Source organism: Mus pahari, chromosome 2 (genome assembly GCF_900095145.1).
Source record: "Mus pahari chromosome 2, PAHARI_EIJ_v1.1, whole genome shotgun sequence".
Lineage (NCBI taxonomy): Eukaryota > Metazoa > Chordata > Mammalia > Rodentia > Muridae > Mus > Mus pahari.
This window is the reverse complement of record NC_034591.1, coordinates 68,876,208-68,892,133: the sequence shown is the minus strand read 5'-3', so window position 1 is coordinate 68,892,133 and position 15,926 is coordinate 68,876,208. Positions and strand designations below refer to the sequence as shown.

Below are 15,926 nucleotides of genomic sequence, written 5' to 3'. Positions count from 1 at the left end.
GGGAGGGAGGGAGGGAGGGAGGAAGGAAGGAAGGAAGGAAGGAAGGAAGGAAGGAAGGAAGGAAGGAAGAAAGAAAGACCACTAAGACTGGTAGTTCACATGTGAGCTCATCAGGTATTATCCTTAAGGGTTCAGAGCAGAGGGAGGATCCAGAGGCATCCTGGTAGTCCTCACCTGCATGTGGTTAACTGGAGAGCAAGGGGATAGCGTGGTGGTAGAACATCTGACTGTCGGTGAGGAACCAGGCAATTCCCAGATGACTTGATTGACACTGGAATGCCAGGTAATGCTGCTGTGTTTCTTAGAGTCTGGAAAACTCTAAGAAAAGTGAAAGAATCTGGGGGGGGGGATGCTTTGGGAGAGGCTGAGAGGGATGGGCATGCCTGCTGATGTCTGGCTAGGGGTCAGATATAATATAAGCATTATATTTGCTTGGAGATCTTAAGGAGGACCACAGAATTGTTCTTTATGACTGGTGGTGGGAAGGAAGGATGTGCAAGGATTGTCCAGGAGGATCTGCCATGCTAAGTTTCTTCCCCTGGGTTTTGTAGCAGCAGTGTGGGCACAGGTGTCCCCGTCATCCTCCATGAGTCCCCTTCTAGCCTTCACTTCAGATGATGGCCATCTTAGAGACCTTTGATCCTTGCAGCGATAAAATACCTGACCAAAACAATTTAAGTGGGGGTTAATTTGGCTCACATTTCGAGGGCACAGTTTGGGGCAGGAAAGGCCTGGAAGAGGGAGCTGGTCACACTGTGGCCTAGTCAGCTCACTGTGTCCTGTTCTGGGACAGCAGCCCATAGAATGATGCCTCTCATATTTAGTGGGGCTTTCCTACCTCACTTAATCCAATCTAGAAACTCCCTTCTAGGCGTGTCCAGAGGTCTGTCTCCTGGGCGATTCTAGACCCTTTCAGGTTGACAGTCAATGTTAATTATTACAGTGGCTAAAGAGGGGCTAAGCACCCCTAGACTCTGGCCAGTCCAGGACTACACTCTGTCAGCATGTGCAGACTGCATTTTACTAATTCCAGATGTCCACTTTCCAATTGGATGCTGGTATGGGTTTCCCAAGAGGCTTCAGGGAAGCTGGGCTACCCACGACAACTGAGGTAGCCCCTCTGCCTTCAGATTCATCTACTATTTTCTTTCCAGTGGTTGTGGAGTCAGACTTCGTGAAATACGAAAGCAAGTGTGAGAACCATAAGAGCGGGAGTATCGGGACCATCATGGGGAAGGTCAAGCTGAACGTTGGTGGCAAAGGTGTGGTGGAGAGTCACTCTTCGTTTGGAACCCTGAGGAAGCAGGAAGTGGACGTGCAGCAGCTCATCCAGGATGCCGTCGGGAAGTAAGGGAAATTCTCTTCTGCATGCTGGGCTAAAGGTCATTTGATTGGACCTCTGATGAAAGGCTGGTGGATGTAGACTTTACCCAAAACCACGCATTGAATGCCAGTTGTTCCGCATGCCCCACCTCTATTTTCTGCCTAAGCCATAGGCCATAGGCGTTTAAATTGGCTCATGATATATCCATACAATACATAAAATATTCTTCTACAGTGGGCAGATTTAGTCTAAGCTGAACATCATTAGACTTCAAAGTTAGGCCCCTGTAACTGCCCTGCTTAATGGTCATGAAAGAGCACCACTGTGTATTTGATACTCCCTGGGTCTTCCTGGGACTCCCCCTGGGACCTTGCGATTGTGGGTCTCACTGGTGGTACTGGGTGGGAGGCACAGACACTCTGTGGCTGATCTTAGTTTCCTTCCTCTGTTGTTCTTTGCAACAGAGACACCCTTCTTCTCCCTGCAATGGACACTGGGTGGGGGGGCCTATGTGTTTATCAGCAATCCAACTATAACTGGGCAATGTTCATTTTCTTTGCTAACTCTGGTGACACTGTTCATGGAGGCTGGAGGACTGGAAGGCTGGGAAGGTCCTGGACCTCTTACTTTTCACCCATCAAAAATTCTCTTTGCTCTCTTACTCTTTACCCATCCCTTCTTAGCTTCAATGTGCAGTTTTGTCATTTCTATTTCAGGAACCAAGAGTTAGGCAATGCTTTGCAATCACTCACGTCTCCTGCAAGAGGATTTTAAAGGAAGTCTTCACGATTCAGGTGTAAAAGCTACTGTGAACAGGAAGCACGGTGCAGGGTGGGGGGTGGGGAGGGCTACCTGTGAATAGCCATTCGAGGAAAAGCTGTAAGTGGGAACGAGAAGGGGAGGACCACCAGGCACCTACTGTGTGTCAGGCAGTGGGTATTTATCTCCTCATTCTCTCTGCATAGTTGACTGCTCTAGTGATGAGGGAATTGGGGCCCAGGAAAGTGGAATCATTTGTTCCCAAACAGCTCAAGCTGGGTGCTGCAGCTGGCATTCAACTAATTTTCTTGGTTTCAAGCCTCCTTTTCCTTCCTCTAAATCTTGTTTGAATTGGTGGACATAGAAGTGGTTGAGGTGTGAAGTGGAGTACCCCTGAGGGTGTTGCTGGTCGAAGCATGGGACTGGGCCCTGTCTTCAGCAGGAGTTTAGGAAGAGTCAGGCCTGCTGCCTTGGGTATGCCTGGACAGACTGAGATCACCGGGGAAGACAGTTCACCTGTCAACTGCAGGTGAGATGGAGATGGAGTGTGCTAAGGAATACATGTCTGGATGTGGCCAGGGTAGAATGCATAATCAGCATCTGTGGGCCTTCCTTTCCACCCCCAATAATGCAAAACAGAAAAAAAAAAAAAAGATACAGCACCTGGAACCCCAAGAGGTACCTTATCACCAAGTCCTCCCATGTGCTGCTCTCTCTGAGAGCTAAGGGTGAGCTACATGGGAAGGAAGGAGAAGTCTCAAGACAGATGCCAATCAAGTTAGCATTCCTGTGACTTCATACTAGGGTAATAAATCCTTATTGTGTGGTCTGCCCCGCTGCCTTTGGACTCCTGGGACATCATCAGGATTGATAATGTGCTGTGGATGCAGCTGTGGCCTTGGGGCAGTAAGGAGTGATGCCTCAGTACCGAATGTTCTCAAGTGATATTTGCAGCCACCCATTTTTTTATTTCAGTTGTATAGATAAGATATCATCTGTATACACGTCTTATAGGCTTTATATACCCTAAGTATTAGGGCTGGTGTGTAGTTTGTGCTGTAGTTCACTTGCTGAGCTTGCCTGAGGCCCTGGGGTTGATCTAGGCAGCACCAGAAGAAAGAAAGAAAAAAATCTCCAAGTATTCATTGTGTTTCCTGCCACATGCATCCAGATCTCAAACTCCATCCTCTTGTGAAAACTATACCCATATATTTAAAAGATTCATTTGGAATTTTGGCAATCATGCTTATAGGTACTGGGAGCTGATTGCTTTTAATGAGCCCTGGGTTTAGCTTTAAAATTCTTGATGGATACTATCCTAACCTATATGACCTTGCCTCCGGTTTCTTTAAATGGAGACTAACAAATGCACCAAGAATTCTCATAACAACTCAGATTTGTGTTTTAGTCTTCATATCTAGTGTTATTCCGTAGCAGCTCTCTATAAAGGTTTTGTGATGTCTTTTGTCATCCAGCTGTCACTTGTCACTGTCTCAGTGTAGCAGCTTTACCTCACACCACCTCCTCCAGCAAGCTTATTACTGCCTCAGTACTCCCAGAATCTGGAGAACCTCATTCTTGGTAAATAACTTGGACAGACTTAGTAAGTCACAGCAGCCTCTAGCTTCAGTCTTCCCACGGTCTTTGGGAGCTCCCTCTGAAGTGTCTAGATGTGAGGTTGGGCCTTGCTTCTAGCTATGGCAGAAGAGAGAGTTTTGTTTTATTTATTTGTTTGGTTTGTTTTGTCTTTTATTTCTTTGGCTTCCCGAGGTTTGGGTTGATTGTTACCATTAAGGTACATACAACTTTTATTATTTATCTTATTTCTAAGCAAATTTTGATAAAGTTGATTACAGTTGTCTAGGTGTACATGCAATTAGAAAATCTGTTCTTGATGAAAAACTCTCCATTAATTATATAAATTGATACATCATGGATGTGGTAATGATAAACCTTCACAATTGTTCAGAATATTTTGAAATGATAGCAAGTCAATCTAGCTACAGATTTTGTACACGTTAAAAGTGACGGAACCGACAGGCGTAGTGGCTCATGCCTTTAATCCCAGCACTCGGGAGGCAGAGGCAGGTGGATTTCTGAGTTTGAAGCCAGTCTGGTCTACAGAGTGAGTTCCAGGACAGCCAGGGTTACACAGAGAAACCCTGTCTCAAAAAACCAAAAAAAAAAAAAAAAAAAAAAAAAAAAGAGGAATGGACCCTGTTCTGGTGTTTGACCCTCCTAGAGGAGATAAGGGACTCTCAGGAGCACTGGTTCACTTACTTGGCTTAGGTGTTTTCTCAAAGTGCTCATGTCTTGCTTTACAAAAGGAATGTGTGTACACGAAACTGGAAGTGTCTTTCTTTTCTACTGGGTTCATTTTCCTGTGGCTTGCAGAGCTTGTGCTAGCCATGCATTTGTCCTGTGCAACCCTCAGCTCACTCACATTCTTCCTTCCTTCTCCTTTTTCTCTGCTTCTCCTTCAGGAGCAGCATGGGTGTGATGGGCAGAGCTAGGGAAGGGAATGAGCTAGGGACGTCTAGGATGGGAATGACCAGCAGAGGTACCTATGCCTGTTTCTTAGTGTTAGCAGCTATTTTTAGACCCATGTTTGGGTGATAAACTACGTTCAATTTGTGTGTGTGTGTGTGTGTGTGTGTGTGTGTGTGTGAGAGAGAGAGAGAGAGAGAGAGCACTAAGATTTTACTATGTAGCCCAACTGCCTGCCTCCCAAGTACTCAGGTTAGTGATATGCACATTTACATCTAGAAGGTTTACTTTTTAAAATGAAAAAAAATTGTGGAAATTATGGAATAATGGAAACTAAGGAATAATGTAATAAATATATACCACTTATGGGTCTTATGAGACCAAGTAAAATCTCAGGAGCCCAGTATCGAGTATGATCTTCTAGAGCCATTGGCCAGACATTTCGATTGTCACCCAGACTGTTGGTTACCCTCTACAATCCAGTTGTAAGGTCCATTGCTAAATGCTTGCCTTATTCCATTTAACAGAGTGACATCACCTAGTTCCCAACTAATAGCTTCACTGTTCCTTACTAATGCCAATGTGGTAAAAGACACGCAACAAAACATCCTTTCTTTCTCTTCCTTCCCCTCCTCTTCCTTTTCCTTCCCTTCCCCTCACCTTCCTTTTCCTTCCCTTCCTTTTCCTTCCCTTCCCCTTCCCCTTTCCTATCCTAGATAAGGTTTCTCTGTGTAGCCTTGATTATTCTGGAACTTGCTTTGTAGACCAGGGTGGGTTCAAACCCAGAGATCTCCTGGTATTAAAAGCATGTGCCACCACACCCTACCCAAGATATTTTTACTCAGAATCAATTCCTAAGAGCCATCATCTTCTGCCTTCATTGCCTTAAACATCATTAGCAGAATGGACTTTGTGCTTTTGTGAGAATTTGATGAAAACATGACCAGAGTCTGTGCAGCTGCTCCTGGCATGTGGCAAGTTCCCTCAATCCCTTCACCATGGTGGTGAGTTGGTTCACTTCTGACACAGTGGAGCCTGGTTACCAAGTCTGGGAGAGCTGGATGCTGAGATGGGACAGGAGCTGTGGTGCTTAGAAGTCAGGAGAGTGGGTGACTAGGGTCATGCTGGCCTCAGAGATGCTGATGTGGCATTTCTGACCCACCCTCTTGTATTGATTGTTTCTCTGGGGGGAAGTGCCAGGTGATGAGTTGGTTTTCTGGGTGGAGTCACGAGCTGGAATTCAGGTGGCAGATGTGTGCTCCCACCAGCCCCACCTGTGTTCGCCAGCATCTGGTATGGTGACAGTACCCGCCTTTGTATTTCCTGTATTCTTCTCCAATCCCTCCATGGAGCTTCATGGTGAGCAGTATTCAGATGCTTCCACCAAAAGCTGGGATGGGGTGCAGTTCCCTTCTCACCTCTTTTACACCAGCTCTCACCAGTTGCTTCACACTCTTAAATACTGGTTGTGTGTGTTCTCATCATCCCAGCTTCCTGACCCTTTCTTTTGAGCTCTTGTCCTCTGGCCCTTTCCATCTCTGGCTCCTCCTCTTGTCACTAGCCTTGTCATCTCATACTCCTATGTGTGCTCCCTCCCCAGGAAGTGGTTTACATTTCCTCTTGGCCACACAGTCCAACATTTTCTCTATAACACTATTACTCTCCATATTCCCCTCAACCCTTGGGCCTGTCACCTGACTTCAAGACTGTCACAGTTCCTCAGAGTCGAACACTAGGCAGTCTTCCATCTGGGTCCTATCTGGAGGCCTTTTCACTCTTCCATCCATACAGCCTTTTCTTCCTATCACACCCTGCCACCCCTGTCACACCCTAACCCTAACCCTAACTATTCTTCTCGTCCTAGCTTAGATCCAATGTCCCCCTTAAAAGCTACATCCTCACCTTCCTGTTGGGGAGCTGGACATGCTAAGAGCTCATCTGCCCTGAGTTCCTCAGTCTCCACGTGTCTAGCCTGCCATGCACCTCTTGGTCATGTGGGCTCTGGCAGCATGGTGAGCATTGCTCGGTTGAAAGAATAATTGGTTTATCTTCATTTTACATATGAGGACTTGAATTCAGAAACTAATTAGTTTGCCTGGACTCAGGATTTAAAGCCAGACCCACAAACCATATGATTTTTCCAACCCAGCTGCTATGTGCAGAGCTTGAAAAGGAAGAAAATCCCCCAGGGGTGATTCAGGTGTTCACCTCTTTGCTCAGCTTCATCCAGCTTCTCATCTTCTTGGCTTGCTGTTCTGCATCACCTGGTGGCAGTTAATTAATTACACAGCCTAAAAGGTTGAGCATCTGTAACTGCTTAGTCATTTTTGCCCTTTCAGTCTCTCTGTATGAGGAAGATAAGACGCCAGAGATGGATGTGTTAGAGCATGCGTGGGAGGCAGTCCAGGCACTCGGAGAATCATGTGCAGTTAGCATCATGCCACAGCTTTAATTCTTCTTGCGATTTACAAACATGGAGCCATTTTCATCTTCGCAACAGAGAGAGAGAGAGAGAGAGAGAGAGAGAGAGAGAGAGAGAGAGAGAGAGAGACCGAGAGACCTTTTCCACTACAGCCGTCCCTTTTTAACTTCAGGGGACACGGTCTAAGGTTTCCAATGTATGATAACACAGCATAGCATCAACCCCCTGTTGACTCTTTTTGTCATACACACATGTGTGTACACATGCACACACATACAGAAAAGCTTGATCTATAAACCAGGACTAGAAAAAGGTAAATTACTAATAGGACAGTTATTCTGCAACCATATAACAGTCTGTTAGTAAGCACTGTAATTAAACTGTGACTCACTGCACAGTTATGTGAATGCCTCTCTTATGTGCTGCACCCATCCTTCTCAGGGTGATGCCCTTGATAGCAGCCTGAGTCATCAGAGGAAGTGAGATGAACAGCTGAGGACTTAGCCTTACCATGGCCACAACTTTGTAGTTCGATAACATTAGCACTGTGTCTCCTTCACTGTTCCCAGGCGGATTTGCCTTACTGTTGGTCTTAGCACATGTTCTTTGCTTTCCTTACTGAGGATGTCCACTCCCCATCAAAGAAAGCATGCTAGAGCATCTTTTTGGTACATCCAAATTGCCATCATCAGTCTCCTTGGGAAGTCATTGTTAAGTACAATGGAAGTTGCTTGAATACAGCCATTGGGACATCAAAGGCCGATTTAGTAGCTGAGGTTGAGTAAGTAGCGTGTACATGGTGGATGCCTTGTACAAAGGATGATTCGTAGCCCAGCAGTGTCTGCAGGACAGTCCCCATTCCTCGGAACAGCGACCATTTAGTTTGGATTGTGGTTGACTTCAGGTAACTGAAATCATGGAAAGCAGCAAGGAGATGATTGTATGTTGGAAATGAGAGTTCCAGGTCACAGGAGATGAGGTTTCTAGAATTTTCTGTCTCTTGCTTTGGGTTGTTGTAGCTTGGTTCTACGTCCATGCATTAAAAGCTAGGTTCCAAGACTGATGCAACTAGGGATGACGGGAGTTAGGTTATTGGGAGCATATCTTCAGGGGCTCTTTTGGGGACCTCTGTTCCTCCCTTTCACCTAACTTTCTGGCTCCCATGAGAGGACAGGATTCACCCACCACATACTGCTTCCATGTTACACTACACCAGTGATGGGGCCAAGCACCCATGGAGTGAAATGGTGGAAGTCCTGAGCTGAAACATGGCTACCCTCAAGTCAGAATTTCCCTTCCTTCCCTCCTGCATGGAAGCTGATCTATTGCAGCTGTCTCTCACAGCCGACTGGAGGAAGGCTAACTCGTGCAAGGGCCTTTCCATGGTTCCAGTGTGGACCATCAGTGTGTTCTCAGTGCCCAGTGGGTGGCTGCTTCAGGAGGAGCCGCTGCCAATATTCTGGGAGCTCTCACAGGGAGCCAAGCAGAAAGATAACTTATTAAGGAGCAAATATGTGTTAAGCTGTACATAGCGCAGCTGAGGAGCGAGAGAGGTGAGGGCAGAGTTTCAGACTGGGCAGTGCAGAGCTGTGCTGAGATCTTATCTGTCCCAGTGACCTGTGTCACTTGGGTCCTTGATCTATGAGTTCTCTGCTTTGTTCCTCTCTGAGAAATAAGGATGGCAGTAACTTCATGAACAGTTGCAAAGAATATTTCTTACCCCACGTAAGGAAACACTCTGAAGAAGGAGTCCTGCTTAGCCAAGAGGTTAGCTCAGCGTTTGTGCTGACCCCCGGTTGACATCCCTACCTGATGTTTCAATAGCCCGAGTTTTCTCAGTTCTAAATGTCAGCTTATGGTATAGACAACACGGTCCAGGCATAGACAAATGACCTATTACTTGTGACTCTTTTTAAGAGGGAGAAAAATCTCCCAAACATAGTGTTTCCTGGGTTTCGATGACTGGAGTTGTTCCCCGGGTCTTAAGAAAAATATTATGACTAAAATTAGCGGAGAGATGAGTCAAAGCTCATGGCAGGACTGGACCTAGACCACCTCTCTGCACCCCACAGCGCTTCAGCACCTATACAAAATTGAGGTACTCTAAGGGTGTGGAGGGTCCTAGTTTGCCTTGTGCAGAACACAACACAGTGCCTTGGGAATAGAGGCCTAGGACCTCCTCTCTCTTCTGGCTATCCTGGAGCTCACAGACCTTAGGAAATAGAAAGCAATGTCCCCAGGGAGGGGTAGGCAGACAGATGAGAGGCGGCAGCAGGGCATTCTGGGACTATAGGAGGCAGTTTCTGAAATAAAAGCTTGGTCATGGGCTTGGTACTGTGAGCCAGCCCAGAAGAGGCTGGTTATCAAAACCTCATCAGGCTTCCCACGTGGGAAGTGTCAGGAGGCAGCCCCGGGGAGCTTAGAAATGATGTTCACTCAAGGAGTTAACTTCCCTACCTGGTGTGCACCCACATAGCTGCCTCTTTAACTGTAGCTATAGCTAATAAATCAGAGCCCTTCAGGAGGAAAACACCAACTAGCATAGCTTTAACCATCAATATGATCTGCATTTCTGTGGGCCTGCGACTCTTGCAGTGACAGGCTCTTTGTTTTTGTTGAATAACTTTTTTCCTTCTGCCATTTGTTATTCATATAGTCCAACTCCTCCCAAGGCCTTTTTAATTATTGTTGTTACATATATTCATATATATATATATATATATATATATATATATATATATATACACACACACACATAAATACAACCCATTGAATCCATTCAGTGTTGCTAATGTGTATATATGTTCAAAGCTGACCACTTAGTAGACTCATTTTAATGTTCCTGCCTTATTTCTGGGACAATGTCAAACATTAATTCAGTCCTTTAGCATTTCTGCACAATGAATTTGCCCTGTTGTCTCTTCCTGGATTTTAGAATTTTGTCAAGTCAGTGTCCTTTAAAACAGTGTCAGAAGATGGGTGCCTGATAGCATTGCTGCTACTGCTGTCCTAGACAATCAGGGTTCTCTAACCTGCCTGTGTACGTTCTGTCTATGAACAGATCACATCGCATCCGACTGCTCATGACTGTATCCATTCATGCCTATGCAGACATTACCAATTGATCTCGGCTGTCTTACTCCTCACTGCCCCCAGCCTACAGTCAGTTTTAGAATCTTTACTTCTGTGCCCAGGAAGTAGTAGATACTGGAGTAAGTACGGTATGTTCTCAATCTTACCCAGGGTTTCATGTATATAAGTGCTCAAACGTGTGTATGTGTATGCGTGCACGTGTGTGTGTGCATGTGTGTGTGTGTGTGCATGCACATGCATATGGAGTCTACATGTCAATGTCAGGAGTCCCCCGCAATCACTTCCATTGTTGCTGTTGTTGTTTTTGTGGTACTCTCTGGCTACATCTGCAGCTCATCAGTTCAGCTAGACTGACTGGTCAAAGGGCCCAGAAATATTCCTGTGTTCCCCTCCCACCCCTGCCCCTACACCCCCTGTTTCCCTCCTCCCCAGGGCTAGGATGACACACTCAGGTCCTCATGATCGTACAACTTAACATTACCTTTAAAAAGCTTTGCAGTTTGGTGGGCTCCGTTCAGGGAACATGGTGGTGTAACGAAGTGGTGATTTCCAAAGGGCCTGGGTCCTTCAACAATTCCTCTCTCTCTGATGTGTATGGTCAAGTGAGCATGAACCCACTTTAAATTTCCCAGACTAAACCCATTTCCAGTGACCTGATGGGAGATGGCAGCTGGAAGAGAATGTTAGGGAAAGCTGGTTTCGATGTGTATTCTGACAGGTGGGCATGCAGGTCCTTAACTTTCAACTCTGTCAACTAGGTCAAAGCACAGTGGCCTAGGAAGACTCACATATATAGATCACCCTATTAAAACAGGTGTTAAAGATTGAGACATGGTACTTGTGCTTCTTTATGAAGTACATTGAAGATATTTAGTACATATAGCATAATATGGTATACAAATCAGGGTGACACACACAACTGTTTCTTCAAGAAGCATTGCACACTCTCTTAGTCATTTCTAAGTATGTCAATAGATTACAGTGTTTTAATAGTGTGTCAATAGTGTGTGTGTAGATGCCACATGTATGTACACTATGGTGGGTGCCTCTGGATGCCAGGAGAGGTGGTCAGAACCCCTGAAATGTGAATTGCAGGAAGCTGTGAGGGTCCAACATGGATGCTGGGAACAAAGTCCAAATCCTCCGCCAGGGCAGCATGCTGAGCCAGCTCTCCAGCCTGTGGATTTCCTTCTATCCCCAGTGACTACAACCGTATTCTGTTCTGATGAGGGTGGCTTAGATTCACCACAAATGAATGAGAACATGTAGCATTTGCCTTTCTGGGTCAGGTTAATTTTGCTTAATGTGTTGTCCTCTAGTTAACATCTATGCTGGTGCAAATGGCATGGTTTCACTTTATAACCAAATACTCCTCCATGTCTTTCATTCATGGATGGATCTCAGATGCTTTAAACCCTCACCTGTTAAAAGTGATCTGTGCTGGCTTTTCCTTAGTTGTCATACATACTGCTGTAATAAGTGTGGAGGTATAAGAATCTTCTCCCTCCCTTGGATAACAGCGTCATCTGTCTTGGATACCAGCAGAGCTGCTGGACACTGTAACCGTTTTTAGTTTCCCACAATGTCTGTAATATCTTATATCCCCTCAGCTGTGCATGAGACCCTTCTCCATCTCAACTGTGTTGGCCGTTACTTGCCTGACAATGACCACTTCACTAGGGGTAATGCTATCCCCATGGGGGCTTCACTTGTGTTTCCCGGATGAGGGAGACTGAGCGCGTGTTCGTAGGTTTGTTGACTTTCTGTTCAGCTTTACTGCCCATTTTTAAACTGCATTGTTTTGTGGTACTCAGCTTTCTGACCTCCTGTGTATTCTGGATGTGGCTCCCAGTGGAAGCATAGCTGACAGAGATCCTCACACTCTAGGCTACCGCTCGCCTTGGCTTTATAGGCGTGTCTTAGTCTGACCGAGACCTGCATGTCTCCTCCTTTTGTCTGGGCTTTTGGAGTCTTGTCTAAAACCGGCCATTTTCTTTACTGACTAATGTCTTGAGGGGTTTCCCTGTCTCCTTGCTATCATAGTTTCAGGCATACTATCAGGACTTGGTCCATTTTCAGTTGATTTACACAGGGAGAGAAGGGGATTAAATTTTCTTCTTTGCATATGTATAACTAAATTTGTCAGCAAGTTATCAAAGACAGCCTTCTCTATTGTATATTATCCTAGTGTATATTCTTGGCACCTTTGTTGAAAATCAGGTGGCTGTTTGATTATAGATTAGTTTCTGTGCTCTCTGGGCTATTCCATGGGTCTTTGTGTTGGGTTTTCAGCAAACACCATGCTGTTAGAATCGCTATAGCTTTATAGTTAGTGAGCTAGACAGCTAGTTCCTGCATCTGTCCATCCTGGGTCTCATAGGCCAGGCTAGATGAAATGCATTGTGTAGCTCAGGTGGACCTTGAACTCACAGTCCTCTGGCCTCAGCTTTCCAAGTCATGGTTTTGCAGCTGTGCATATCCCCAGCTTTATAGTGTGTTTTGGACGGAAGTGTCTTCTTCAAGATTGCTTTGCTTATTCTTGGACTTACGCAAACATTAGTTGTGTCTTCTTCCTATTTCTGTGAAGAAGGCTCTCACACATGCTGGCTTAGAACTCACTGTGCAGCTCAGGCTGACCTTAAATTTGTGGCACTTTTTCTGGCCTGGTTTCTCGTGAGTTGAGATTACAGGTGCAAGCCATCACCCTTGGCTGGATGGGACAGCTTTCTTCATTTCTAATTCCTGTGCCAGAACGTCCATTATTGTGGTATAAAAATGGTGTTAGCTTTTGTGTATTGGGTTTTTTTTTTGGCTTGTTACTTTACTAGATTTGTTTGTAAGTTCTAACAGTTTTGTTTTCTTTTTGAAATTGATATTTTAGTTCAATATACAAAGTGATGGGCTTCATCTGGCAGCTGCTTGGCAGTTTGGTTTATCTCCACATAAAATCACACCATCTGCACAAGTGCCTAATTTCACATGTTTTCTCTGCCTCTTGCTCAGTTAGTTACTCCTGCTAACGCCACATTATCTAGGAGTGTAGCATGGGAGTGTAGCGTGGGCATGCTTGCCTTGCTTCTGACCTCAGAGGAAATGCAGAGAGCTTCTCCCTAGCCAGTGTGAATGGCTGTGGGCTTTCCACCTATCGCGTTCACTCCCCTGAGGTGTGCTCCATCTACGCCCAGTCTGTAGAGAGTTTCTCTTTGCATAAAGGCTGTTGAAGAAGCTTTGTGTAGGGACAGCGTTATTTTTTTCAAGGCGTGGGAAAAGACAAGTTCCGTTGGATTGATGTTCTTGCGTGATGGCCTTTGTGAGTTTGCTGGTTTTGACTGATGGCAGCATGCCTCTGGGGGCTCTAGTAGTAGAGACTGCAGGGGCTCATGAAGGTCCTTTTGTGTCTCTGTGGAGGACATGAGGTGTCATAAGAACATAAGGACACAAGATCTGTCTCTTCAGGCTCCACAGAGCCAAGCCCTGATGGCGCTGGGACTGTGATGGTGGCTGCCATCTTGGAGGTATGAGATTCAGTTCTCTCCAGATCCCTCAGAGTAAGTGCAGGTGATTGACACCAATGGCAGTGATACCTGTAACCACGACCCCTGTAGGTGACATGGGATTCTCAGGACAGACATGGGAAATGACTCAGTCTGGGCCACTAGCAGTCACATGGTAGTGTGGGAACACCTTCAGCTGTACAGTGTGGGCCCTGGTGCTGCTGTATATATTGTATATATTGTATATACTGTATATACTGTATATATTGTATATATTGGTGAGTCTGCTATACTGGAAACTGGGGTTTGAGGTTTTAAAACACAAAGGGGGCCTTCCTAAGGTCCAGTGGGGTGACTACAGTTGGTGTTTGTGGCACTGGTAGCCATGTTCATGGAGTTTAGAGACTAGATGTATTTTTCTAGACTCCAGAAATGACAGTGGCATCATCCCGGTTCTTCTTTGTGAGAAGGCCAAGGATTATGGTCCTTAGCAATGTTGGTCCATGTGCAGGTTAAATGTGTGGAAAGACCTTCCCTGGGCCCCTTGCATTGAGCAGGGGAACTCATAATTTTAGTATTTGGAATTCATTTGGTATTTGAAGGCTGTTTAGCATGTCTGTAGGTCACACAGAGCAAGCACTAGAGGACATACAGCTTACCACACTGGTGGAGGCTGTGGGAGACAAGGAATGCTGATGGGCTGTCCTGCGGTCCTTTGAGATGAAGCTGGTTAATGCTGGAGATTTTTGTACCAACAGGTGCTGCTCTATGGTGAGTTCCAGGCAAGTGCAGGTGTGACCAGGTAGTGGCAGGGTCGAGGGTCACTGGTAGTCATGTTTCTGGAACTGCAGGTAAAAGCTGGGACCTTTTTCAGCTCCCAGTGGAGTACCAAAGTTGTACCATGGTGTGTGTGTGTGGGGGGGGGCATCAGGTATAGTTCCTGTGTAGAAACTAGAAGTGGATGTCAGCTTGTTGCTATGGCAACTGCTGCTCCCAAGAGGCTGGATTCCAAGCTGTCTAAGCATCTAGCATGGCAGTTGCAACTTGGATTCTGGAGGTTGTAGGAACACACAGTAGGTTCTTTTACTCTTAGACAGCAGCTCCTCACACTGGCTACAAAGCTCCTGAGGTTCCGTGAGAGGGCCATCACAGTGGGAGGCTCTGTGCTCGCCCGGTACTGTTGCTCCCCTCTCTCTCATCCCCTATCCTCCTCATTCTCCTTCCTTTTCTCTTTAACTTTCTTCCATTTGTCTTACTCTATAGCTAAGGCTGGCCTAAAACTCACCATGAGCGCAGGCTGGCCTTACATTTATAGTAATCCTTCTGCCTCAGCTTCCTAGGTGCTAGAATTACAGGCATCTGCCCCCATACTGGCACATTCACACAGCGTTATTTATGTCCCCATTGCTTCTTCATTGCCTCCAGAGCCATGCCTCTTAGTGTGTTGCCCCCTTTATGGTTGAAAATGATTTCCTTTTACCTCTCTCCCTCTCTATCTGTCTGTGTTGTGTGTGTGTGTGAGAGAGAGAGCTGGCATGAGTTCACATGCTCCATGTCTGTGGGTGCTTGCAGGGCCAGTGGGGTGTGTGTGTGTGTATGTGTGTGTGTGTGTGTGTATGTGTGTGTGTATGTGTGTGTGTGTGTGTGTGTGAGCTGGCGTGAGTTCACGCGCAACATGTCTGTGGGTGCTTGCAGGGCCAGTGGTGTGTGTGTGTGTGTGTGTGTGTGTGTGTGTGTGTGTGTGTGTGTGAGCTGGCGTGAGTTCACATGCTCCATGTCTGTGGGTGCCCCAGTGGTGGGCACCACATGCTCCAGACCCGTAGTCCCTGGTGGTTGTGAGCTGCCATGTGGGTGCTTCTGGGAACTGAATCTGTATCCTCTGTAGGAGCAGCCAGTGCTCCTCCATACTGAGCCATCTCTCTAGCACATTCTTTTCAGTTTAATGGGATAAATGAGTTGACTTGAATTCTACATGTTGTCTGGTGTTTATCTTCTTTTCCTTTCATACTTTGCAGAATTTGGCTTTCTGTTTAAGCATCTTTGTCCAGTTCTGGTCCAGTGATTGTAAATGTCCACCATTGGCCTTTCCCATCCATGCTCTTGGTCAGTGTAGGTGACATACTTCTTTCTTTAAGCCTGAACTACTATACCAATTTGCGGACCTTGATAAGATCCTAAAACACCCTGGACTTCATCATCTTTTGGTGGGTATGCCTGGAACATTGAACTTCTCTCAGCTCTTAGGAAAGTAGGTATGATTTTCCTGAAAACATGGGAAGGGACTGGAAAATGCCTTTACCAGCCCTTGCTTCAGTCAGAAGTCATGACTTCATATTGACCACCAGTG

General features: G+C 46.0%; 1 protein-coding gene across 1 annotated transcript in view; it reads left to right on the top strand.

Annotated features, from left to right (window-relative positions):
* The window catches only part of Gsdme (gasdermin E), a 56,669-nt gene that overhangs the window by 14,860 nt on the left and 25,883 nt on the right, over positions 1–15,926 (top strand). The window contains exon 3 of the mRNA XM_021191039.2: positions 1,155–1,347. Within this exon, the coding sequence (XP_021046698.1) occupies positions 1,155–1,347 (193 nt within the window). The remainder of the gene's footprint in view (positions 1–1,154; positions 1,348–15,926) is intronic.